This window comes from Lithobates pipiens, unplaced genomic scaffold (genome assembly GCF_037356315.1).
Source record: "Lithobates pipiens isolate NorthernLeopardFrog02 unplaced genomic scaffold, aLitPip1_a1.2 Scaffold_16, whole genome shotgun sequence".
In the NCBI taxonomy this organism is placed as follows: Eukaryota; Metazoa; Chordata; class Amphibia; order Anura; family Ranidae; genus Lithobates; species Lithobates pipiens.
The window spans coordinates 549788194-549814079 of record NW_027507748.1 but is presented as its reverse complement, the minus strand read 5'-3'; the positions used below and the strand labels follow the sequence as shown (position 1 = coordinate 549814079).

The window sequence follows — 25886 nt, the reverse complement described above, 5'->3', positions numbered from 1 at the left end:
GCCGATCTTCGGACTCCTGCGTGCTAATGCCGCCATTCCTGGTAAGGGAACCAGGCAGTGAAGACTTTCGAATTCACTACTGGTTCCTTACTGCGCATGCACAAAGCGTGCTGCACTTTCTAATTTGGGCCTAGCAGCAGGGAAAGGAGAAGGGGGGGGGGGCGAACTTCTGGGAGATCGGGGCACAAAATGTGACACCGAGGGGAGGAGAAAGCATATGAGAGTTCCACTTCTGGGTGGAACTCCGCTTTTATAATAAAAAAAAACCTTCTGCATTTACAACCCCTTTAAGCGAGCTGCTGTCACTCATTCTGAGGCATGTATGTGTTGCAGAGATGCTAAATGTGTTTAATGGTGGAGATTTGCATATTCACTCATGAGAGCAAGAGTGTCGTAAATGTTTAATAACTAATGTAAAAGCACAAGCTGATTTTAATCTGACATTATATTGAGGTTCTTCAAGTTTTTAACACCTTTTTATTTTTCCTCTAGGGAGACAGAAGGGGTCCCAAGCACAGCTATTCGAGAGATTTCACTCCTTAAAGAGCTCAGTCATCCTAACATAGTCAAGTAGGTAAATCTAATAATTATAGAAACATCCCAAATGTTTATTATGTTAAGAATTATTCCTGTTCTATTATTATTATTTTTTTTATCTCAAGTCGTTCTCCAGGATGGCACCATGGAAATGTAATCAAGAAAGAGGTTAAAACCCCCTTCCCCCCTCCCCTGTGCTCCTTAGTTTTTGATTGATTTTCCCCACAGCAAAACCGTATACTTTTTTTTTTTTGTAATTTTTTTTTGGGGGGAGGGTGTGTGTGTGTGTCACCCCATCTTCTCAGGAGGGGCAGCAGATTCTGGAAGAGCCCCCCTGTGGTACCCAGAACTTCAGGGACCGTTTTTTTTTTTTTTTTTTTTTTTTAACCCTGCGGGTGTTCGTTCAGAGGGGGGAGCTGGTGGTCGGGTCTCCCACAGGTTGCTGTGTGCGGCATACCCCCAACTCCTGGTTGCTCCTTCAGAGGGTTGCACGGGCAGCTAGCAGTGGGGGGGGGGGGGGGGCGGATGGTGCCGATCGGCTAGGCTGAATGGACTCGGCACCATCTTGCCGGTGACAGGAAGAGGAATGATGCGGCTTTCTAGTGCCGGACATTACGTTGGCGAGGCTTCAGCAAAATGGTGGAGGTCTGATCGGTGAAGCAGGCATCCACATCCTGCTCTTACCAGATCAGCACCAGTCTCAGCAAGGGGTCAAAGACTCTGGTGACAAGTTGGAAAGAGAGGAGGCCTGCAGCGGCCGAGGCATTAGAGGAGACCACTGGGGGTGAGTCTGCCTAGCTGGCAGGGGTAATGATGGGGGAGGGTGACCCCCGACTTACTCCAACGGGACACTACAAGAGGAGCGTTGCTCTTGTTAACTTGCGTATGCATCTCTTATAGGGGAGGATGTTACTGCCCAGGTGGTTGCCAGCCATCCTAGAGCTCCTTCCCACTGTAACAGATGTGGCTATTGTAATGATAAACTGACACAGGATCACTCTAAACTCTAAAAGTGTACCCACAAGCTAGTGGGGAAAGAAACCTCTCGGGTTATAAAATACTTTTTCTCCGTATAGATGGAGACGCTGAGAACCCTTTAAAACTTTCCAAGCAACCCTTTAAGGCTAGGGACCCTGAACCCGCTGACTGTAGCTATCAGATCAAAAGAGAGGCAGACGGGGCTGAGAATTCCCCGCTAATGTGAGGAGAGAGGCGGGCTGGGCAGTCACATGAGCGGCATGTACGCACACTGAGACATGCGGTATGTAGCTCCATATTTTATAAAAAGCACAGTGGGGCGTTTTAATGGATTGTAACATAGGATTTATTAACCACTTATTACACGGTCATGTGATGTTGTACCTAAACGACCCATACTCAGCTTTCTTTTGGTGGTATTTGATCAACTCTGCGGTTTTTATTTTTTGCGCTATAAGCAAAAAAACGACCATTTTGAAAACCTAAACTTTTACTTTTTTGCTATAATAAATATCCCACTTTTTTTTCCTCCATTTAGGTCGACATGTATTCGACATATTTTTGGAAAAAAATTGCAATAAGCGTATATCGATTGGTTTGCGCAAAAGTTATAGCGTCTAAATAATAGGGGGATAGATTTATGGCATTATTATTATTATTATTATTATTTTTATTTTACGACGGACAGATTGGACATTTTTGGGACAGTTGACAATTATACAACGATTGGTGCTATAAAAATGCACTGATTACTGTATAAATGTCACTGGCAGGAAAGGGGTTAACACTAGGGGGGACAATCAAGGGGTTAACTGTGTTCCCTCCTTGTGTTCTAACTAGGGGGAATGGAACTGTCTAGGAGAAGAGAGATCGGTGTTCATACATAGTATGAGCACACGATCTGTCTCTACTCCCCTGAGAGAACCGGGATCTGTGTTTACACACACAGATCCGGTTCTTGCTCTGTCAAGAGCGATCGTGGGAGAAGCTGGGGAACTGTCAGCAGGGAGAGTATATGAGTTTGTACTCTACTTACACCTCATGTACACTACTTACTGGCTGCGGGTGCCCCTAGTGGACAAAAGGCGAAATGAAGCAAGGTAACGTTTCACCCAGCCGTGCCATTCTGCCGCAGTAAAACTGCAACGGCTGGTCGGCAAGTGGTTATTTTAACATCAGTAAGTATAGAACATATGAGTTTGTACTCTACTTACACCTCATACATTCTCCCTGCTGACAGTTGCCCGGCCTCCCCGTTTGCACATTCCACTGTGTTAACTCCTAGTGTGTTGGAAGGAGCAAACAGGAAAACCAGGGAACTGTCAGCACAGACAGTACAGAACCTCACAGGGCTGATTGTCAGCTTTAGATTCTAATCCCTCCTGACCTCCCAGTAGTGTGTGTGTGTGTGTGTGTGAATGCCTGTACCCTGTAGTGCATCGGATTAGTGCACTTTTTAACTGAGTGAGATTATTTTTAATTCAAAGTAAAGTTCCAGTCGATTTTTTTTTTTTTTTTTTTTTTTTTTTTTTGTTTATTAAAAGTCGGCAGCTACAAAAAAGTAGCACACGATCCAGCGACGTGGCCACCCAAACCCTCCATTCTCTCCCCTGCCTGTCCGCGGCCCTGGCAATACTACTGTGGGCACCCGGCTGTGACGACTTGCAGCTTCACAGCTGGGTGCGCATGTCTCACTGTGCTGTCCTGAATGGCCGGGCAATCTTCTGGGACCTGTGACGTTTCCCAGAAGATTGCATGGAGGAAGGGACCGCCTAGGCAGCCCGAGCAGAGGTGGGAGCTGTTTACCTAGGTACCCCCCCCCCCCCCCCCCAAAAAAAAAATTACATGCTAGTTTGTGGCATGTGGGGGGGGGCTTAAGACTTTTTAAAGCGAAAGTTTCACTTTTGCGTGGAACGCCACTTTAATAAAATGTTTATACAGAAAGCACTGTGACATCTCCTGGACTCCAGGAGGAGGCATCACACCCCCAACCCTGCCATGTACACAGCACAGAGGATCCTCTACCTCCTGATATTCCGCACCTGCAGGACTCCATGATGACCATCTTAACACCCTCCCTTTTGATTCTTTCATCCTTCAGTCCCCCCTCGGCACCACCATTTTTATCGTTGAATTCTTCCATCCTTCTGTTCCTATCCATTGATTTCTCCATCCCCATCACCATCCTCTTCCATCCTTCAGTTCCTATCTCCAGACTCCTCTGGGCCTTCCATTCCTCTAACTATGGATTCCTCCATCCCCAGACTTTCATCCTTCCTTTCTTATTCATGGATTTTTCCATCCTTCAGTTTTTACCCCTCCCTCATATCCTGGACTCTTCCATGTCCTTGTCCTGCTATATGCAGGGAGTATCCTCCTTCCTTTTTTTTTTTTTTTTTTTTATTTTTTTTTTTATCTGCTTAAAAAAAAAAAAAAATGGAGTAGGTAATTGAATCGTGAGACCAGTGAAGATGCGCACCTCTACTGGTTTCCAGGCATACTTACACCAAAGTCTGGGGAGTCTTTCCGTGCTGGTGCCAGGCGAACGGGACTTCCCAACAAGAGATCCCTGTGATCCTGGACTTTCTCCAGGATGGCGTGGATCAGGGGCTAGCAACTAAGACCCTCAAGGTCCAGGTCGCAGCCTTGTCTGTTTTGTTGTGTGTGTGTGTGTTTTTTTTTTTTTTTTTTTTTTGGACAGGAGGTTGGCTCTGGACCCCCTTATTAAAAAAGGTTTTTGTCAGCTAGAGCTAGGTAGTCCCTGGTGCAAATGAGCAAATTTCCATCTTGGGACCTAACGCTACTCTTGGAAGCCCTAATTGGGGCACTGTTTACTCACCCTTAAGATGTCCAAGAGGATAGGCGACATCTAGGCTCTGTCAATAAAAGAGCTCTTTTTTTTATATTTATTATTTGAGGACAGGGTTGTGCACGGGCAGGATCCCCTGTACCTCCCGAAGGTAGCCTCAAGGTATCGCAGAATTCTAGAGCTTGTCCTTCGTTTTGTACCAATCCTCAGAACAGGAGAGAAAGTTCCTTTCATTTTAGATGTCAGATGCTGTCTGTTGGCTTTTTTGGATAGAGTGAAGGAGTTTAGAAGGTCCAGTCACTTTAGTTTTTTTTTGGCCAGCAGAAAGGCCAGCAAGCGTCCAAGGCAGCCATAAGATGGATCAGGCAGACCATTACTGTAGCCTATGAGCAGGCTGGTAAGGCAATTCCCACTAATCTTAAGGCACATTCCACTCGGTCTCTGGCATCCTCTTGGGCAGAAAGGGCCATAGCATCAGTGGAGCAGATATGCAGAGCAACTATGTGGACAAGCCAGAGCACCTTCCTGAGGCGCACTAAAGGATGGAGTTCCTGTCACCTCAGTATCTGGCGTTTGGTAGGAAGGTCTTACAAGCTGTTGTCCTGCTCTATGGTAGGCCTGAGCTACTTGCTCTTCTTTCAGTGTGCTGTCCTGGACGACAACGAGCAGAGCGGAGGAAATTGTAATGTAACCGTGCTATCTGTGCTCTGATCCTGCGGCTTTCCTGTTCCAGTCATGAACTGGCTGTCCACTCTTCCTCTGCACAGGTGTGGCTATGGTTAGGGGCACTGATAAAGTTGTTTATTTTTGTCATTTAATTCTGCATAAAACAAGTGTCATTGCATGAATTAATTTATGAAGGCATGTTTATGGGCGGGGTAGGGGTTTGGGTTGGGGCAACTTGTGGCAAGTAACCCTTGAGGCCTGGCTAGTAGCTCAGGACTTGAAATTTTGAGCCCTGCTAACAGGTAGTGCATGCACTACCCAGTTAGTATTCGATAGTATGTTATATTATCTCTTTCTAAATAGCATGCAACAATCAATTTTGTATTACATATTTTTTATTCTTTGGTACACGATGCACTGCAGTGCAGACATAATTTGCATGGCAAGAGAGCTGCACTGTTATACAAAACAATAAAAATATACAGGTGCATCTCACAAATTTGAATATCATCAAAAGGTTAATTTTATTTCAGTAATTAAATTTGAAAAAGTGAAACATATTATATAGGTTCATTATACACAGCATGATGCACTTCTTTCTTTTAATTTGGATGATTCTGGCCTACAGCTACTGAAAACCCAAAATTCAGTATCTCAAAATTAGAATATTACGAAAGACCAGTTAAAAAAAAAAAAAAAAAAAAATAAGATTTTTAATACAGAAATGTTGGCTTATTAAAGTCCATGTACAGTATATTATGCACTCAATAGTTGGTCAGGAATCCTTTTGCATGAATTACTGCATCAATGAGGCGTGGCATGGGGCGATCAGCCTGTGGCACTGCTGAGGTGTTATGGAAGGCTAGGTTGCTTTGAATAGCAGCCTTCAGCTTGTCTGCATTGTTGAGTCAGTTTCATCTTTTGCTTGACAATACTCCGCATATTCTCTATGGGATTTAGGTCAGGTCAGTTTGCTGGCCAATCAAGCACAGTGATGCCATGATCATGAAACCGGGTATTGGTACTTTTTGGCAGTGTGGGCAGGTGCCAAGTCCTGCTGGAAAATTAAATCGGCATCTCCATAAAGCTGGTCAGCAGAGGGAAGCATGAAGTGTGCTAGAATTTCCTGATAGAGGGCTGCGCTGACTTTGGATTTGATAAAACACAGTGGACCAACAGATGACATGGCTCCCCAGATCATCAGTGACTGTGGAAACTTCCCACTGGACCTCATGCAACTTGGATTCTGTGCCTCTCCACACACTGGGACCTTGTTTTCCAAATGAAATGCAAAAGTTTACTTTCTCTAGTCGTCTGTCCAGGACAGCACTAGAGAGATAGGCTCCACCTCCAGAGGCAGGAAACACAAACCAGATCTTTAAAGGGCGGTCTCCGTCCCTTCCCCTTCAGTCTTTGTGTTTCCTCCACCGGAGGAGGAGGCTGGATCAGGAGCTCCCCTTCCCCTGACGGTGGGATAGCCCATAAGAGACGGGGAAGGAGTTCGGATTACCTGTTGGTAAACGGACGTTTTTGAAGTCCTCCGGTCGGGTTGACTGCAGCTTCGAACCGGCGTTCTCCTTCTGAAGCCCGGGGAGGGCGTTCGTTTCCCCACCTGACAATAGGTTCAAAATTCGGCGCGAAGTCAGGCGGGGGCCGGGCACAGGCTTCGAGTTCCGGCCTGTGCATCACAGGAGGAGGATAGAGGACTTCCGGCAATCCACTACCGGTTCCGGGTCGCGCGGCGAGCGTGGACGTTCGGGACCTTGGCGGCTATTTTAAAAAGCCGCAGCGCGTTCGCGCTGCATCGCTTTATCGCCATTACGAAGGGAAGCCTCCAGGCGGTTAGGCGTGTGCTTCAAGCGTTCGTGCTGCATTGCTTTATCGCCATTACGAAGGTAAGCCTCCAGGCGTGTTCCGATCAAAATGGATGCAGTGGAGAGTGGCAGTGGAGCCGAACCAGCTCAGGTAGGCAAACACAGAGGTGTCTTGTACCTACAGGGCTGGGAGAGAGGGGGGGGGGGAGTAATGGACTAATCAATGCATAGGCATTTTGAAATGGTCCAGGTGTATTTTTCCTCCCTCCCTCTCTCAAACAGGATCCGGACTAAAGAGTCTTGCGAATCCTGTTAGCGGTTGGTGGGGTGCACATAGGTGTTTGGTGAAGGCGTCCTACTTTGCTAAAGGTTTCGCTGACGTTGGCTTGTCTGTTTTTTCCCTTCCTTCTTCTCTCCTTCTCTTGCCTTAGGCTCTGCCCAAAGAACCAGAGAGGTCAGGGGGGAAGAAGAGATGTCCTTCATGTATGAGTAAATTAAAAGAAGGATGGTCCAAGCCCCTTTGTAAACCATGCATAGACAAATTGGTCTATAAGGAAGCTACGGGAGCTTGTAAGGATTTGATTTCTGGAGTACAGAAAGAAATGGAGTCCATCAAAGCAATGTTAGCGAACCTTGAAACCCCAAAACCAGCCGCAGTTCCCTCTGCTTCCACCCCAGTAGAAGGTGACGAATCGGAGGAGGAGGAACTTGATTCTCTGGATGGCCTAAGTGAGGCGGCATCATCCAGAGATGTTCCTGTTCAAGGGTCAAGCTCTCCCAGATACAGGCTCTCACTCGAGGAGGTTGATGCCTTACTGGGGGTAATTTATGAGACGCTCGAAATTAGAGAGGAGCCAGTCTCCCTGTCCTTGCATGACCGGATGTATCAGACCCTAAAAACTGATTCAGTTAGGGTCTTTCCAGTTCATAGCACACTGATAGACTCAATCAAAAAAGAGTGGGAGGAGCCAGAGAAAATTATTTTTCCCTAAAAGCATGAAGCGGAGATTCCCCTTCAGCGAGGACCCCTCTTGTGTTTGGAATAAAGTGCCCAAGGTAGATGCAGCTTTTTCCCAGTGTGCAAAGTCAACAGATCTCGCCTTTGAGGACATGGGTGTTCTAAAGGAACCCATGGATAAAAGGATGGAGGTACTGTTAAAGAGGTCATGGGAAGTAACCATGAATAACTTAAAACCTGCAATGGCCACGACAATAGTGGCTCGCAACTTGGAGGTCTGGCTGGAACAATTACAAGGCCACTTGGAAGGGGGGACCTCCAGAAAAGAAATTCTGGATTCCCTTCCTATGCTACATAAAGCAGCAGGCTATATAGCAGATGCCTCTGCGGAGTCTGTTAAATTGTCAGCCAGGACCGCTGCCCTCGTAAATTCATCGCGCAGGGCACTTTGGCTGAAGTCTTGGTCGGGAGACTCGGCCTCAAAAGTGAGGTTATGTGGCATCCCCTTTGAGGGAGACCTTCTGTTCGGACAGGACCTTGAGAAAGTCCTGGACCGTACTGCGGACAAGAAGGCTTTTCCTGTCAAATCTAAGAAGACTACAGGTAAACGCTTTTTTCGTCCTCAAAGGCAGGGACAGTCACAAGGACAGACCTCTAAGGAGTCAACTCCTAAGAAACAGTGGATGGGAGGAAAACAGAAAAGCAATCTCTTTTCCTCTTCTAAAAAAACCACTAAATCCCAGTGACGCGGTTCCTGTGGGGGGGAGACTGGGGCAGTTCCTCCCACAGTGGGAATACGCTACCCCAAATCCTTTTATCCTGAGGATCATCAGGGAGGGTTACAAAATACAGTTCAGACACGTCCCACCTACAAGGATGTGTCTGACCAAACCTCCCAAAGACCCCCAGAAAGCGTCAGCTTTGCTGTCGCAAATTGGCGATTTAATAGATCAGAGGGTTCTAGTGCCAGTGCCGCCACAGGAAATGAATCACGGTTTCTATTCACACGTGTTTGTAGTAAGGAAACCGTCAGGCAAATTCCGGTTGATCTTGAATTTGAAGTTACTGAACAAGTGGGTAACTTACAAGAAATTCCGGATGGAGACAATTTTTACAGTGAGATCAGTACTCCCTCCAAATTGTTTCATGGCCTCTCTCGATCTAAGGGACGCGTATCTTCACATCCCGATTCGAGAAGACTCTCAAAAGTATTTGAGGATAGCGATTCTTTGGGGAAGTCAGATTCGATACCTCCAATTCAGGGCTCTGCCATTCGGTCTGTCTTCTTCTCCCAGGATTTTCACCAAGGTCCTGGCAGAAGCATTGGCTCCCCTAAGACTGAAAGGGATCGCTGTCATACCGTACTTGGACGACCTTTTATTCTTTGCCCCCTCAAAGCTCCAACTGCAGGGAGATCTGAGGGTAGCTATCTCTTGCCTAAAAAGGCTGGGGTGGTTGATAAACCAAGAGAAGTCACACCTGATACCAACACAGGCCTTACAGTATCTAGGTTTTCTGGTGGATTCAGTATCACAGAAAGTCTTCCTCACAGGGGAAAAAGTGATAAAGGTGAAAGAGATGGTAACCTTCTTGCAGTCCAATCAGACAATTTCCATCAGGTCAGCTATGGCAGGATTGGGCCTATTGGTGGCAACAATCCCTGCAGTTCCTTGGGCAAGAGCTCATTTCAGGTGTCTCCAGGCCAATATTCTGAGCAGCTGGGACGGGACACAAGAGTCCCTGGACGGGACTATCCATCTATCCTCAAAGACCAAAAGGTCTCTTTGGTGGTGGAAGAGAGAAGAGAACCTAGTACGGGGTCTTTGGTCTCCTCCAGTGTCTGTTCGCATCACCACGGATGCCAGTGCTTGGGGCTGGGGGGCCCACTTGGGGTCGAAGGTAGCCCAAGGATGCTGGGGGAAGACACAGTCCCAGAGGTCAGCCAATTTGAGGGAGTTGCAGGCAGTCTGGGAAGCCTTAAGGGTATTCGCCAGGGATCTGAAGGACCACCATGTACAGGTTCTCTCGGACAGTATAGTGGCGGTTTCCTACCTAAACAAGCAGGGAGGAACAAGATGCCCGTCCTTGATCAAGCTAACAAGTACGATCATGCATTGGGCAGAAGAAAACCTAAAATCGGTTTCAGCGGTCCATCTAAAAGGGGTGGACAACCACCTGGCGGACTTTCTGAGTCGACACCGGGTGTACGAATCAGAATGGTCACTAAACAGGGAGATTTTCCAGATGTTAGTACGCAAATGGGGTCTTCCGGAAGTGGACTTGTTCGCCAGGAAAGCGAACACCCAGGTCCCAGTATACTTCTCCCTAGAGAGGGAGGCAGGGGCAAAAGGGATAGACGCTTTGGCACAAAGCTGGGCATTTCACATTTGCTACGCCTTCCCCCCATTCAAGCTAATTCCTCTAGTCCTGAGGAAATTTTTGCAGGAACGGACCACATTGATTCTAGTGGTTCCGTATTGGCCGAAGAGACCATGGTTCTCGGTACTGCTGGGCCTGACAGACGAACCTCCCCTCATACTGCCCGAGAGAGAGGATCTGCTGTCTCAGGGTCCAGTTCTGCTACAAGAACTACAGACCCTAAAATTATCAGCCTGGCGTCTGGAGAGTCTCCTTGAAGTCTAAGGGACTCTCAGATAGGGTAATTAAAACACTTCTTTCTAGTAGGAAGAAGGTAACCCAAGCAATTTATGTTAAGTACTGGAAAGTTTTTTTGTTCATGGTTGGACACTAAAAAGGTGTCTATAAGTATCCCGACAGTCTTGGAGTTTTTACAAGACGGTGTGGATAAGGGACTGGCCATTACTACCTTAAAGGTACAAATTGCGGCCCTGTCTGTTTTTTTGGATCAACCTCTGGCGATAGACCCACTAGTTAGCAGGTTCTTTAAGGGGTTGACCAGGATTAAACCTGTTCCTTTCAAAATTTTACCCAAATGGGACCTGTCAATTGTGTTACAGGGATGGGTAAAAAAGTCTCTGGAAGAAGAACCTTCCTTGAGATGGATCACACTTAAAACGGTGTTCCTAGTGGCTATTTCCACAGCCAGACGCATTAGCGAGCTTCAGGCACTTTCGGTGAAAGAGACGTTTTTACAAATTTTTGAGGATAGGCTGTTGTTGCGCATGGACCCTGGGTTTTTTACCCAAAGTAGTGACAAAATTCCACAGAACACAGGAAATTGTTTTGCCTTCGTTCTGTGGGTCTCCCACTAATCCTAAGGAGGTAGAGTTCAGCCAACTGGATGTGAGAGCCTGTGTCTTACAATATCTGGAGATGTCAAAAAACATTAGAAAATCAGATGCATTATTTGTTTTACATGCGGGTAAAAAATTGGGGTCACAAGCTTCAAAAAATACAATTGCAAGGTGGATCAAACAAGCTATTGTAGAAGCCTACAAAGGAATGAAAATGGAATGTCCTTTTTCCCCCATGGCTCACTCCACACGGGCGCTATCGACCTCATGGGCAGAGCGAGCTGGAGCAACACCAGAACAAATTTGTCGAGCAGCAACTTGGTCAAGCTACTCGACGTTTATGAAGCATTACAGATTGGACCTTATCTCAGCGCAAGACCAGGCGTTTGGGAGAAAGGTCCTTCAAGCGGTAGTCCCCCCCCCTAATCTGGTAAGTTCTCGTTGATCCTCTCTAGTGCTGTCCTGGACAGACGACTAGAGAAAACGAGAGTTAGACTTACCGGTAACTCTGTTTCTAGGAGTCGTCCAGGACAGCATGGATTCCCTCCCTATATGCTGTTATAATGCTGGACAAGTGTTTTTGTCGTTACAGAAGCCGTTTCCGGGGAAGTTCTCGTTTACAAGACTGAAGGGGAAGGGACGGAGACCGCCCTTTAAAGATCTGGTTTGTGTTTCCTGCCTCTGGAGGTGGAGCCTATCTCTCTAGTGCTGTCCTGGACGACTCCTAGAAACAGAGTTACCGGTAAGTCTAACTCTGGTTTTCACCAAAAGGGGACTTTGGACCACGAGCAACAGTCCAATCCTTTTTTCTCCTTTGCCTAGGAAAGATGCTTCTGACGTCTCTGTTTCAGGAGTGGCTTAACACAAGGAATGCGACAGTTGTAGCCCATGTACTGGATGTGTGTGTGTGTGTGTTGGCTCTTGAAGCACTAACACCAGCCATAGTTCACTCCTTGTGAATCTTCCCCAATTTCTTGAACGGACTTAACTTTACAATCCTCCTAAGATGCTCTGATGCTAATTACTAATCCTGCCCCCTGGTTTATGGGACTGGGTGCTGTATGTGGATTTAACAGTATATGTTTGTTGTTTATCTTTAATAAACATTTATTAAACAAAAAAAAAAAAACTTTACAATCCTCTCAAAGCTGCGGTTATCCCTGTTGTTTGTGCACCTTTTTTCTACCACACTTTTTCCTTCCGTTCAACACTGAATCTGCTTGGCTACAGCACTCTGTGAACAGCCTTCTTTAGCAATGACCCTTTTGTGATTTGCCCTCCTTGTGGAGGGTGTCAATGGCTGCCTTCTGGCCAACTGTCAAGTCGGCAGTCTTCCCCATGATTGTGTAACCTACTGAACCAGACGGAGACCATTTAAAGGCCTAGGAAACCTTTTTACAGGTGTTTTGAGTTAATGTGAAGTTCCACCCAAAAGTGGAACCTCCGCTTATCTGTCTCCTCCTCCCTGCACCGCTGCGCTGTTCCTCAAAAGTTTAGCTCTCCTCTGCCGCGGGCCAGTTAGCACAGCACGCTTTGCGCATGCGCAGTAGTGAACCGGCTGTGAAACCGGAAAGCTTTACTGACTGTTTCCCCCTTAGTAGAGATGGTGGCAGCAGCAGCTGTTCCAAAAATCGGCTAGGGTGCTGACATTGCTGGACACCTGGGCAGGTAAGTGTCCATATATGTAGTCAGCAGCTACAGTATTTGTAGCTGCCGACTTTAATTTTTACATTTTTTTTTTTCCCCAGGCAGAACACCGCTTTAATTGGCTGATTAGAGTGTGACACCATGAGTCTATATAATAGTGAACTTTTTCACGCTATTCTAATTTTCTGAGATACTGAATTTTGGGTTTTCACTAGCTGTAAACCATAATCGTCAAAACTTAAAAGAAAGAAATGCTTGAAATATACACGTTTCACTCTGTAATGTGTATAAAATGAGTTTCACTTTTTGAATTGAAATACTGAAATATATGAACTTTTTGATGATATTCAAATTTTTTGAGATGCACCTGTATATATTTTCGGCACCACAATTTTCATTTTGGGCCACCTCTACCTGTCATATTTCACTCCTAACATCACCAGTGGCTGTAAGGCCCCTTGTCACACTGGGGCGGTGGGTGCGCCGGCGGTAATAGCTTTGCTTTACCGTCATTTTGTGGCGACACTCGTTAGCAGGGTGCTTTTACCCCCCCCAGCGGCTGAGGGGGTTAAAATCATCGAAAAGCGATGCTACGGCACCGGTGGTGTAGCCGCGCTGCCCTATTGATTTCAATGGGCAGGAGCGGTGTATACACCGCTCCAAAGATGCTGCTAGCATGACTTTTAGCGTGCTACCAGTGCACCGCTCCAGTGTGAAAGCCCTTGGGGCTTTCATATTGGAGAGACAGCAGTGACTTTCGGGGCGCTTTGCATGCACTATTTTTAGTGATGTAGCGCCTGCAAAGCACCCTAGAGTGAAAGGGGTCTAAGGCGAGAGAGAGAGAGAGAGAGAGGGGGGGGGGGAACCATTCCAGTTTACAAAGCAACACCAAAAGCCTGATAGATGAAATGCCTTACCAGTTCTAGAATTCTGTGCTTTTTTTACTGGACCAGTAACAAAAAAAATGTTGTAAGCAGACACAGCTTGAAAGTTAATTGTGTTTAATAATAATAATAATAATAAAAAAATTCTAATGCCGCGTACACACGAGGGACTAGGTCCGACAGACTTTCGACGGAGTTCTGACGGACTTCCCGAATGAACGCACTTGGCCACACACAATCGCACCAAAGTCCGACGGATTCGAACGTGATGACGTACGACCGGACTAGAATAAGGAAGTTCGTAGCCAATAGCTGCCCTCGCGTCAGTTTTTGTCCGTCGGACTAGCATACACACGAGCGGATTTCTCGGTAGGAACTGGGTCCGGCGGAGTTCTGGCGGAAAAATTTGAAACATGTTCCATTTCTAAAGTCTGTCAGACTTTTGCAAATCAAAAGTCTGCTGCAGCCCACACACGATCGAATGGTCTGCCGGAATTGTTCCGTCGGACCTTTGATGTTGAAAAGTCCGGTCGTGTGTACGCGGCATAAGGGTAGATTGCTTCACATAATTCTATTGGAGATCTTTAACTGCTAGCTGACATTGCACAGATTTCACAGTATAGTTCTTTTCTTCTATGTAAACTAGTGTTTTATGCATTTTTTTTCTGTACCTGTGAGCCATTAGTACAGGATGATATCCGATAGAACATATGGAAAATAAAGTGTATTTTGTCGTTCTGTGTCTGACTTTGTTATTGATATGATTTTTAGGCTATTGGATGTAATTCACACGGAAAATAAACTCTACCTTGTATTTGAGTTTCTCAACCAAGATTTGAAGAAGTTTATGGATGGCTCTACTATCACAGGAATCCCACTGGCTCTTGTTAAAGTGAGTTTTCTTCTACTAAAACTAAAGACCAATGTGGTTTATTGTCTGACATATTCCTAAGGCTTCATGTACAAAGCTGCTGATAAACGGGGTTTAGGCTTCATGTACACAGGACGTTTTTACAACCTCTCCCGAACAATTTAACTTGACAGGTGGTAACCCACGTTTAAAACGTCAGTTTTGCCGCGTTTGTGTTTTTATAAGCATTTAAAATAAAAAGTTATTTGCTATTTTGAAAAAAATAAATAAAATTCCTGTAAACGAATCACGGCTAGATGCGATTTAATGCGCTTAGAAGCGTTTGGCGCTTAAAATGCCTCTAAAATTTTTTAATTTTTTGCGTTCCAAAAAAGCCTATCTAACCCATATCTAAACTCAACTGCCTAGAAACTACTGTAAATGACCCTGTGTACATGTAATGATAGCACAGAGGAGAGTTCAGGGGTAGTTGAGTGAATGACAAACTGCTCCTAAATGTTTACCAGCAGCAGTGTACATGAGGCCATAGGAGCAGTTGGGAGTTTTTCAGCTGACCCTGAACTCTCCCCTGTTATCTTATCAGTACATGTACACAGTTGAGATCAGAAGGGAAAGCAAAAAAAATGCGTTCAGAGGCATTTGAAACGCCAAATCCCTGTAACAGCTTTTAAATGTGGTGACTGGTGTTTAGCCATGTTTCATTTACAGGCATTTTTAACTGCTTGTTGACCAGGTGGCGTAATTGTACTGCAGCAGGTTGGCACAGCTGCAGGAATTGAAGTAGGTGTACGTTGACCGATTTGAGAGCGATACGGGGTGCTTGCATGCCCGCAACGCCAAAACCAATGTGCGTGACCAACAGCCGCGATATCTGCTGTTCCTAGAGTCTCTCTCTCTCTCTCTCTCCCTCTCTCCCTCTCTCCCTCTCTCCCTCTCTCCCTCTCTCCCTCTCTCCCTCTCTCCCTCTCTCCCTCTCTCCCTCTCTCCCTCTCTCCCTCTCTCCCTCTCTCCCTCTCTCCCTCTCTCCCTCTCTCCCTCTCTCCCTCTCTCCCTCTCTCCCTCTCTCTCTCTCTCTCTCTCTCTCTCTCTCTCTCTCTCTCTCTCTCTCTCTCTCTCTCTCTCTCTCTCTCTCTCTCCCCCCACACACACACACACACACACCCCATTCAATAAAATTTACAGACCCTCTTGGGTATCTAGAGAAATCAGTGGCTACATGCTAGTTCTTGGTTAGTGACTCCATGTATTTAAACACTTTCAGAAAAGGGATACTAAATTACTGGCACGAGCAGATTTCCATAGTAAAAGGGTTTAGGTCTACTTTTAATGCACTGCCTGCAAGTTTTCTTTAGTTAGGATTACAATTGATTCGGTGTGTTTTTTGCTTCCTATTCTGAAATGTTTATAATGTTTTCAGAGTTACCTGTTCCAGTTATTGCAAGGCTTGGCATTCTGCCATTCACACCGTGTTCTACACCGTGACTTGAAGCCGCAAAACTTACTAATAAATTCAGATGGCGCTATAAAGCTTGCAGACTTTGGCCTTGCCCGGGCCTTTGGGGTGCCTGTGAGAACCTACACACATGAGGTAAGTACTGTTTATCCTTTTGTCTAAGAAGGTTCATCAGAAGTTTAGAAAATTGATCCAGCTCTACAATTCAGATACTATTTATGATCGGAGCATCAGAAAATAGATTTTCTTTATATTTCTCCCAAGGAGAATTGGTTCATAGGCTTTTGTTTTTGCGCAGGTTTTCTGTGGAGCAGTTTGTAACTTTGTAGCAGTAACAAGAATATAAATGTGTATTCTCCTTTGATTTTAATAGGCTTGAAACAGCACTCGTGTACTCACTCATGTCAGTCTAGGGAGAGATGATGAACTTAACATAGGCTTTAATGAGTGCACAGCTCAATGTAAAATCTGAAAATGCAGGTAAAGCTGGGTACACACGATCCTGCTAAACGTACAGCTGCAGTCTCGCAACCAGCTTCTGTTAAACATGCATGCTGGAAATCCAGTGCTGATCGGTGTGTTCTGGTAGAACGGTGGGGGAGATTGCTGCACTAACATTGTTTGTGTTAGTATGGTGATTTGTCAGTTTTTTTGGGGGGGGTTGTTGGTAGCCAGCTGGGTTGAACGAAAAAAAAAAACTGAGTGTATTTTCCTAGGTTTAGAACACTTTAACACAGAAGAGACATTGTATAGTATGTCTTCTGTATTAAAAAGCCTGCCTGTTCACATCTTCAATGCTTTTAATTTGTACTTGTGGAAATGACTGTCAATTGTCCTTTTTTATCAGGTAGTCACGCTTTGGTACAGAGCTCCAGAAATTCTTCTTGGCTGCAAGTACTACTCAACAGCTGTAGATATATGGAGTCTGGGTTGTATATTTGCAGAAATGGTATGTATGTTTCCAAATCCTCCCCTTTCTATTGCAAAATTTGTTTCTCCAGTACTTTTATACCTTACTAGAGTCTCCATTCTGTGTGGGTGACTTTGTGTGGTAATGCCTTACAGAATATAACCCTGAATTAACCACTTCAGCCCCGGACCATTTGGCTGGCCAAAGACCAGAGCACTTTTGTGATTCAGCACTGCCTCGCTTTAATTGATAATTGTGTGGTCGTGTGACGTGGCTCCCAAACAAAACTGACATCCGGTTTTTATTTTTTGCGCTATAAACCAAAACATAGCTACAATTTTGAAAAAAAACGCATTATATTTTACTTTTTGCTATAATATCCCCCAAAAATATATTAAATGTTTTTTTTCCTCCATTTAGGCTGATACGTATTCTTCTACACATTTTTGGTAAAAAAATTTGGTTTGCGCAAAACACTTTATTACAATCAAAGTTATAGCATCTATAAAATAGTTTTATACCATTTTTATTATATATTTTTTTTACTAGTAATGACGGCTATCAGCAATTTTTATATCGTGTCTGCGACATTATGGCGGACACATCAGACAATTTTGCTACATTTTTGGGACCATTCACGTTTATACAGCGATCAGTGCATTGATTACTGTGTGACTGGCAGTGAAGGGGTTAACACTAGTTGGCGCTGTAGGGGTTAAGTGTGTCCTAGGGAGTGATTCTAACTGGGGGGGAGGGGCTAAGTGTGACACATCACTGATCACCGCTCCCGATTACAATGAGCTGTGATCGATGTTAGGCAGAATGGGGAAATGCTTGTTTACAATAGCATTTCTCCGTGAGACGATTGCGGGTATCCCCATGGACCTACTCACGGTGCTCACGACGTGTGTGTGTGTGTGTGTGTGTGTGTGTGTGTGTGTGTGTGTGTGTGTGTGTGTGTGTGTTGTGTGTGCGTTCGTTCGTTCGTTCGTTCGTTCGCTCGCGCGTGCCGCCGGCAGCAAATTAGTACAGGTAGGTCCATTTGCGCAGCTTACCATTCTGTCAACGTATAAGAACATGCGTCGGTCGGGAATCAGTTAAAACAATGAAAGTGCTGTATAGTGGTTAGCCACGGCTTCATTGCTGTACTACAGTGTACTATGTTTTGAAGCACTTGAGCGCCTCTTCGATAGGTAAGATATGACTTCATATAAAAGTACAGGTTATTTTTAAAAGGTTTTGTCCATATTTGTCACAATTCATCATGTTTAAGTTATATGGTTGCCAGTGACCTGAGAATCCCAAGTGTCAGATGAATTAATTTCTCTAATACAAATCTTATCAGTATGTACTTATTGGCTTTTATACTTCATGGCAACTCCTTACAAATGGGCAGCTGATGGATCTAAAATTAGGCAAATATTTGATCACCATGGATGAAAAAACGCAGGACTGCAATCTGCTGAGATTTGAAAGATGTTGGTACAGAATGAAGGCCTTGTCTGTTCCACATAGTGTGACTAGAATGTGGCTTTTATATTCTAGCACTGACCCAGTGCTTCCTTTGCCTAAGGCTCACCCGACTGTGATCAAGCTTTCGTACTAAGCTCTGCTGATAAAGGAATGTGCCTGAAGCAGGCAGTTGTGATGCACCTTAAAGGAAATGGTGTCTTGTGATTTTGTGAAATCATTTTAATAGGCAGTCTTGTGGCTGCTATGAAAATGGCATACTAAATATTTAACAAAGTGTCAAGATAAGTAGACCATAAATTTTCAATTATGTCATCAGCTTCGGCAGGAAGTCTATTGTCCTTTTCCTTTTCATTGATAAATGCCAAAATGTATCCTGATTATGTCATGTTAAACAAAAAAAAACTTCCGATTGGTTCAGGGGTGGGCAACCTTTTGGGCACAGTGTGGCAAAAAATGTTTTCAAAGAAATTGAGCGTGCAGATTTTATACCACTTCACACTCTCAATCACAAAAAGGACTTTTTATAAAGTAAATGCTGTAGACTACTTTAGTAGTGAGACATTAACACCCTGCACGGTCACACCTCAGATCACTGTCCCGCTGGCAAATCTGCTCCACCGCTGAACCCCTCCTGCTCACCTGGCCCACCACTGATCCCTCCTGTTCACCTGGCCCACTACTGAACCCCCAGACCGAATTTTAATGGTTTGGACACCCCTGGCTTAAAGGGACACAGAGGGCAGAGGTTCAGTAGTAAGTGAAACAAAGGTTCAGGAATATTGTCAACAAAGTTCTCAGAAGCTCAACAGTAATTCCACCAACTGTCACCTGATTGTGGTTTTCTCAATCACAGTGAACTACATTCTTTCGGAGATTGGTAGTGGCAACCAAGGCATTCATCTTCCTCCAGATGGTGGACGGGGCTAGCAGGACTGTGATTTGCTTTAGCAGTGGCCAAGACAGTTCTCCTCATGAAAATGGGACCACCCCCCTAGAACTGCACCCAATCTCTTCCCATCACAAAAGCTGATGATCACAGTGACAACAGTTTCCCATCTTTTACAATGTGTGGGGGCACAGTGCCTCCCCCTCAGTGCAGATGTGGTGTGGGGAACTCTGAAATTGGAATGCATTAGTGTCTCACTGACACTTCGCTGCGCTGCTCTGCTGGTGTCGGCAAAAGAGGCTTTGAGTGCCACTTGCCACACCCTACCCCTGGTTTAGGAGCAGGGTAAGTTGATCCCAAGCACTGTCCACTAATTGTCTGCATGCATTGGGTCATGTATAACTAGCTTTCATTACTCTGTTTTACACAGAGGGTTTGATTGCCTTAAAGTGGATGCAAGCCCTCACATGTACCCAGTGAAGTGAACAGCCTCAGATGATACACAGATTAAACAAATCTCCCTACATAAGGTTTACATGTAGGTCTTCAGCTGTATATATCTTTTAGAAAGTGCAAAAAGTTTTAGATTTTCTCTTCCCGGTTAGCACTGGGAGTTATTGGTATACAGCTAAGACAGCTGATTGGAGGAAAGGCGCACACCCCTTTCACATTTTGCAAAGGAAGAAAGGAATATGCAGAGCTCTGCTGTGAGATGGCAAGCTGACTGCTAATCTATTTATAGCAACCTCTTACAACATACACTTCAGGCTGAATAGAAATTAAAGTGGCGCTCACTCAATGAAACCTAATCGAAAAATCTTCAACTAATTATGTGAAAGATTGTTGAGGGTAGGGACCGATGTGAGTGTGCAATGTACAGGGATAGGGACTCACTCGGGTAGAACTGGACGGACTGGTGTCTTTATTCAACCTTACTAACTATGTAACAATAAGGTTTCCACCATCTTTAGTGTGCCTATGGTTATAACGTAGCCTCTCGCCTCAGGCTGCTGCACGGCCCACACCTTTTTCAGCCAGACCCATGGGTGATCTGTAAGTTTGGGTGGATTTTTTTTTTCGCCCCATATGTATTTTTTACATTTTTTTTTTTTTTTTTTTTTCCCTTTCCCCTCATTGTCCTTTTATTTGAGACCCCTTACCAACAGTTGAACTTTATCAAATTCAGATACTACTAGCATCCGCTCCTGATAAGCGGAGAGTTCCACGAAATGCGTTGTGCCATTCTGATGCTTTTATGTTGCACACCATATGGAATTATTTCATCATTTTGTACTTTTTGTTTTATTGTACTGTATGTTGTAACAATCATGATCTTTTATATACTTATGTGATATATGGATTTATGCCTGATTTTTATATATATATATATATATATATATATATATATATATATATATATATATATATATAATATGCAGCATAAAGAAAACTCCATGGTGTAGTAGTCCAAAAACAATTTTAATAAAAATAAGCAGTAGACTTGCAGTTTAAAATCTGAACAAACAGCTTCACATATAGTACTTCTGGTCTCGGCCGCATCCGGAAATTATGCCACGTGGCTCCGCACGACGCATTGCGTCACTGATCACATGACTTCCTCAAGGGTATGGAGTCAGGTGAAAATGTCAGGCTTTTATACACAGCGCTGCTGTTATAGCAACATCAGCAGTTGTCAGAACATTTCATATATGTTTCAAAGTCCTCTCCAAATATCCAAAAAAAGGGGCATCACGTATACTGGCATCCAATTAAAAAAATAAAAAAATAAATAAAAAAAAAAGCTCAAATATATAACATACCCTTTTGTTCTGTATCATACAGCACCATCTGTTGATAATCTAAATGGCATATAGCAATGCAAGTGTTTAGGGTGACATCTAGTGGACAAAAATACGAAATGCACGTTTTCCATATAAACTCACTATCAGGCCAAATAGCACCATCTAATGGTTAAAAGTAATATCCATAAAAATAACTAGAAAATCGACATCTAGTGGATAGATAAAATGGCACTACAGCTATAAGAATTAAAAATTTGATAAAAACAGTTAAGATAAAATTCGACGTTGTGTCCCAGAGGTGTTAAAGTAATTCATGGATCCATCTTGATTCTGCCTGACTGAGTTTAATTTTTCTTATCACCCCTCCAATGTGGTTTATACTTTTCTATACCACAAACTATCAGCAAGGAGGGATCTTTATTGTGAACCTGAGTATAGTGCCTAGATAAAGTTTTTTTTGAAACGCAGCCTATGTTTGTTTTGTGTGTGTGTGTGTGCGCTCTCTCAATATCTTCTATATTGGTCTTTTGGTCCTCTCCACATACTGGATGTGGCAAGGACACTCTAAAATGTAAACCACACCCTCAGTCTTGCATGATATGAAATCTTCAATTATGTACTCTTTCCTGGTTACGACAGATTTTTATTTTTCTTTGAGAGAAAAGGCTATTTACCCATGTAAAAAACGGCTACACCTGTAGACATACAAAAGGAGGAGTGATAAGAAAATGATTAAAGTCTGGAACAATCAAGATGGATTCATGAATTACTCACTTTAACACCTCTGGGACACAACGTAGAATTTTATCTTAACTGTTTTTTATCTCATTTTTAATTCTTATAGATGCTATTTTATCTATCCACTAGCTGTTGCTTTATTTGCTAGTTATTTTTATGGACACTTATTTTAACCATTTAGATGGTGCTATTTGGCCCGATATTGAGTATCTAGTTTGTATCGAAAAGGTGCATTTTGTATTCTTGTCCACTAGATGTCACCCTGAACACTTCCATTGCTATATGTCATTTAGAGCCTTTTCACACTGAGTGTGTTTTGCAGGTGCTATAGCGTTAGACATAGCGCCTACAATCCGCCCTCAAACTGCTGCACCATTCATTCCAGTGTGAAAACCCCGACGGCTTTCACACCGGAGCGGTGCACTGGCAGGACGCCAGGAAAAGTCCTGCCAGCAGCTTCTTTGGAGCGATGTGTTTACCGTTCCTCAACCACTGCTTTCGCGGCATATTGTGGGTGGTTTTAACCCTTTCTCGGCCGCTAGCGGGGCTTTTTTATCCTGAAATGCGCCACAAATCCGACGGTAAAACGCTGCTAAAAATAGCAGCATTTTACCACCGACGATATAGACTCGGTGGTGTGAAAGGGGTTTTAGATTATTAATGGAGCAGTATTATATAGAACAAATGTATATATATTTCATTTTTTTTTTAATTGGATGCCAGTATATGTGATGCCCCTTTTTTGAAGAGGACTTTGAAACATATATGAACTGTTCTAATGACCGCTGATGTTGCTGTGTATAAAAGCCTGACGTCGTTCAGCTGACCCCATACCCTTGGTGAAGTCACGTGATCGGTGACGCAAGGCGTCAATAGGAGCCAGGTGACGTCACTTCTGGTCGCGGCCGAGACTGGAAGTACTATATGTGAAACCGTTTGTTCATATTTAAACTAAGTCTGTATACATATTTTTTTTTTTTTTTTGGACTACTACACCATGGAGTTTTCTTTATGGTGTATGTGAACATGAAGGGTCCTGCTTAGTGATATTGGTGTTATTCGTGGAAATTGTGTCCCATCTGATTGGAAGCCCCAGGAATAGGAGCCCATTGTCTGAGTCTTGGAGACACTCATTGTGTAACAAGCCCAATTAGACCTGTAGGGGTCTTTACCTGAGGTAAGAGGCTGGGTTAAACCACAGACGCACTACGAATGGTGGAAACCTTGTTCTCGATTCGTTGCATTCTGTTTTTCTTCACACAAGCACATTATGAACTTTCTTCTGGCGCTTTTTTTCATATCGTATTATCACTTTAAAGATTGCAGTGCTTTATGGACTTTCTTTGTTTAAGCACTTTATAAATTGCATTGCCACTTTGAACACTGGCACCTTTTTATGGTCCTTATTTATTATTTATTTGATGTACTGTCACCTTATATATTTTTCACATAATTAGTTGAAGATTTTTTGATTTATGATGTTTCATTGCGTGAACGCCACATTCATTTTCTATTAAAATTGTCACTGTGTGGGAACACCTCATTCATGTTGGCAGCGACTCCAGTTTTATTTATAGTCACTTGGTTTGCGCATTAGTATATTTTAATTAACACGCTTCAGGCTGCCGTCTCTGAGAACTTGTCAGAAATCATCAGGCTGATAACAAAGCTACTAATCAGGGGAAAGCTATGGAACATAGTGCTTTGAAGAGAGATGAGAAAACACTACAGATCAATGTGCCCAGGTTAAATTTCATGAATCGTGTTTACATCCACTTTAACCACTTCCCGACAGTCGCACGGCGATGTACGTCGGCAGAATGGCACGGGCAGGCGAACTGGTGTACAGGTACGTCTATTTGAAATTGCCGCTGTGCCATCGTGTGCGTGCCGTCGGGATCCCCATGAGTTCGGTCACGGGTCCCGCAGACTCTATCTCCGCGGGGATACCCGTGATCGTTTCACGGGGAGGCTGAACGGGGACATGTGGAAGTAAACGGCATCTCCCTTTTTGCCTAGCAACAAGTGACACTGATCTCTGCTCCCTGTGATTGGAGAAGAGATCAGTGTTCAGTAACACATAGCCACGCCCCTCGCAGTTAACACACCCCTAGGACACACTTGAACCCTACACTGCCACCCCCTGGTTAACCCCCTTCACTGCCAGTGCCATTTACACAGTAATCAGTGCATTTGTATAGCACTGATTGCTGTATAAATGACATTGGTCCCAAAAATGTCTGTGTCCGCCATAATGTTGCAGTCACAATAAAAATCGCTGGTCGCCGCCATTACTAGTAAAAAAAAAAAAAAAAAATTATTAATAAAAATGCCATAAAACTATCCTCTATTGTAAACGCTATAAATTTTTGCGCAAACCAATCAATCGCTTGTTGCGATTTTTAACAAAAATATGTAGAAGAATACATATCGACCTAAACTGAGGGAAAAAAAAATTTTATATATATTTTTGGGGGATATTTATTATAGCAAAAAGTAAAAAAATTTTTTATTTTTTTTTCAAAATTTTTTTGTTTATCGCGCAAAAAATAGAAACCGCAGGGGTGTTCAAATACCACCAAAAGAAAGCTATATTTGTGGGAAAAAAAGACATCAATTTTGTTTGGGAGCCACGTCGCACGACTGCACAATTGTCAGTTAAAGCGACGCGGTACCAAATCGCAAAACGTGGTCTGGTCTTGACCATTTTGCTGCCCAAAGACCAGACCACTTTTTGCGATTCGGCACTGCGTCGCTTTAACTGACAATTGCGCGGTCATGCGATGTAGCTCCCAAACAAAATTGATGTCCTTTTTTTTTTTTTTTCCCCCCCCCCACAAATAGAGCTTTCTTTTGGTGGTATTTGATCACCCCTACGGTTTTTATTTTTAGCGCTATAAACAAAAATAGTGACAATTTTGAGAAAAACGCATTATTTTTTACTTTTGTTATAATAATATCCCCCAAAATATATATAAATTTTTTTCCCCTCAGTTTAGGCCGATACGTATTCTTCTACATATTTTTGGTAAAAAACCCCACAATAAGCGATTATTGATTGGTTTGCGCAAAAGTTGTAGCGTTACAAAATAGGGGATAGTTTTATGACATTTTTATTATTTTTTTTTTTTACTAGTAATGTTATAAGTTATTTGTCACTGCGACATTATGGCGGACACATTGGACGTTTTTGACACATTTTTGGGACCATTGTCATTTTATACAGCAATCAGTGCTATATAAATGCAGTGATTCCTGTGTAAATGACACTGGCAGTGAAGGGGTTAACCAGTGGGTGGCAGTGTAGGGGTTAAGTGTTCCTAGGGGTGTGTTACTAACTGTGGGAGGCTGGGCTTTCTTTTAGTTAACACTGATCTCTGCTCCAATCACATGGAGCAGAGATCAGCGTCACTTGTTGCTAGGCAGAACAGGGAGATGCTGTTTACAACGGCATCTCCCAGTTCAGCCGCCCCGTGAGACGATCGCAGGTATGCCCGTGGCGATCGAGTCCGCGGGACCAGCGACCGGACTCACGGGGGTCCCGACCTGCACAGGGACGCGCCACCGGCGGCGTGCTTGTGATGGCAGGGCGGCATTTAAGATTGGACGTACCTGTACGCCAATATGCCTGCCCGTGCCATTCTTCGGCGTGCGCCGGTCGGGAAGTGGTTAAGCCAGCAAAATGGTCCGGTCTGAAAGTGGTTAAGGCTGTGTAATTTTCACTGGTTGCCAGCTATAATAGTGCAGGTAACCTATGGTTGCACAGTACAAATGTAGCTCTTGGTGTATATTATAAGCAGGGCTCGACAAAACCCGGGCGCCAGGTCGCATTTGCGACTAGAATTAGCGAACTGGCGCCTGGGGCAGCACAGCTGGGGGTATGCTGTCTCCGCGGACCCCCCCGGCGCGATCGCGTCGGGCCGCGCCGCCGCCGGCCGGTAATTTAGCCCCTGGCTTTGAGGCCTTCTACGATCCTATGGTTCCTTCTGGAATCTGGCGCCCTCTTGTGGTGGCCGTTGGAATTACAACCAGCAATGCTAATGGATGCAATGCTAATTTTCCCTGCCTGCCAGCCTATCTTCCTTCCCTTTACTCAGAACCCCTAAAAATTATATATATATATATATATATATATATATATATATATATATATATATATATATATATTTATTCTAACACCCTAAAGAATAAAATGGTGGTCGTTGCAATACTGTCTGTCACACCATATTTGCACAGCGGACTTAC

The 25886-nt window shown here is 44.1% G+C and overlaps 1 protein-coding gene across 1 annotated transcript in view; it reads left to right on the top strand.

Moving 5' to 3' along the window:
- The window catches only part of CDK2 (cyclin dependent kinase 2), a 50750-nt gene that overhangs the window by 11641 nt on the left and 13223 nt on the right, over positions 1-25886 (top strand). Inside the window, exons 2-5 of the mRNA XM_077483424.1 lie at positions 493-570; positions 14280-14400; positions 15797-15967; positions 16680-16781. Of these exons, the coding sequence (XP_077339550.1) occupies positions 493-570; positions 14280-14400; positions 15797-15967; positions 16680-16781 (472 nt within the window). The remainder of the gene's footprint in view (positions 1-492; positions 571-14279; positions 14401-15796; positions 15968-16679; positions 16782-25886) is intronic.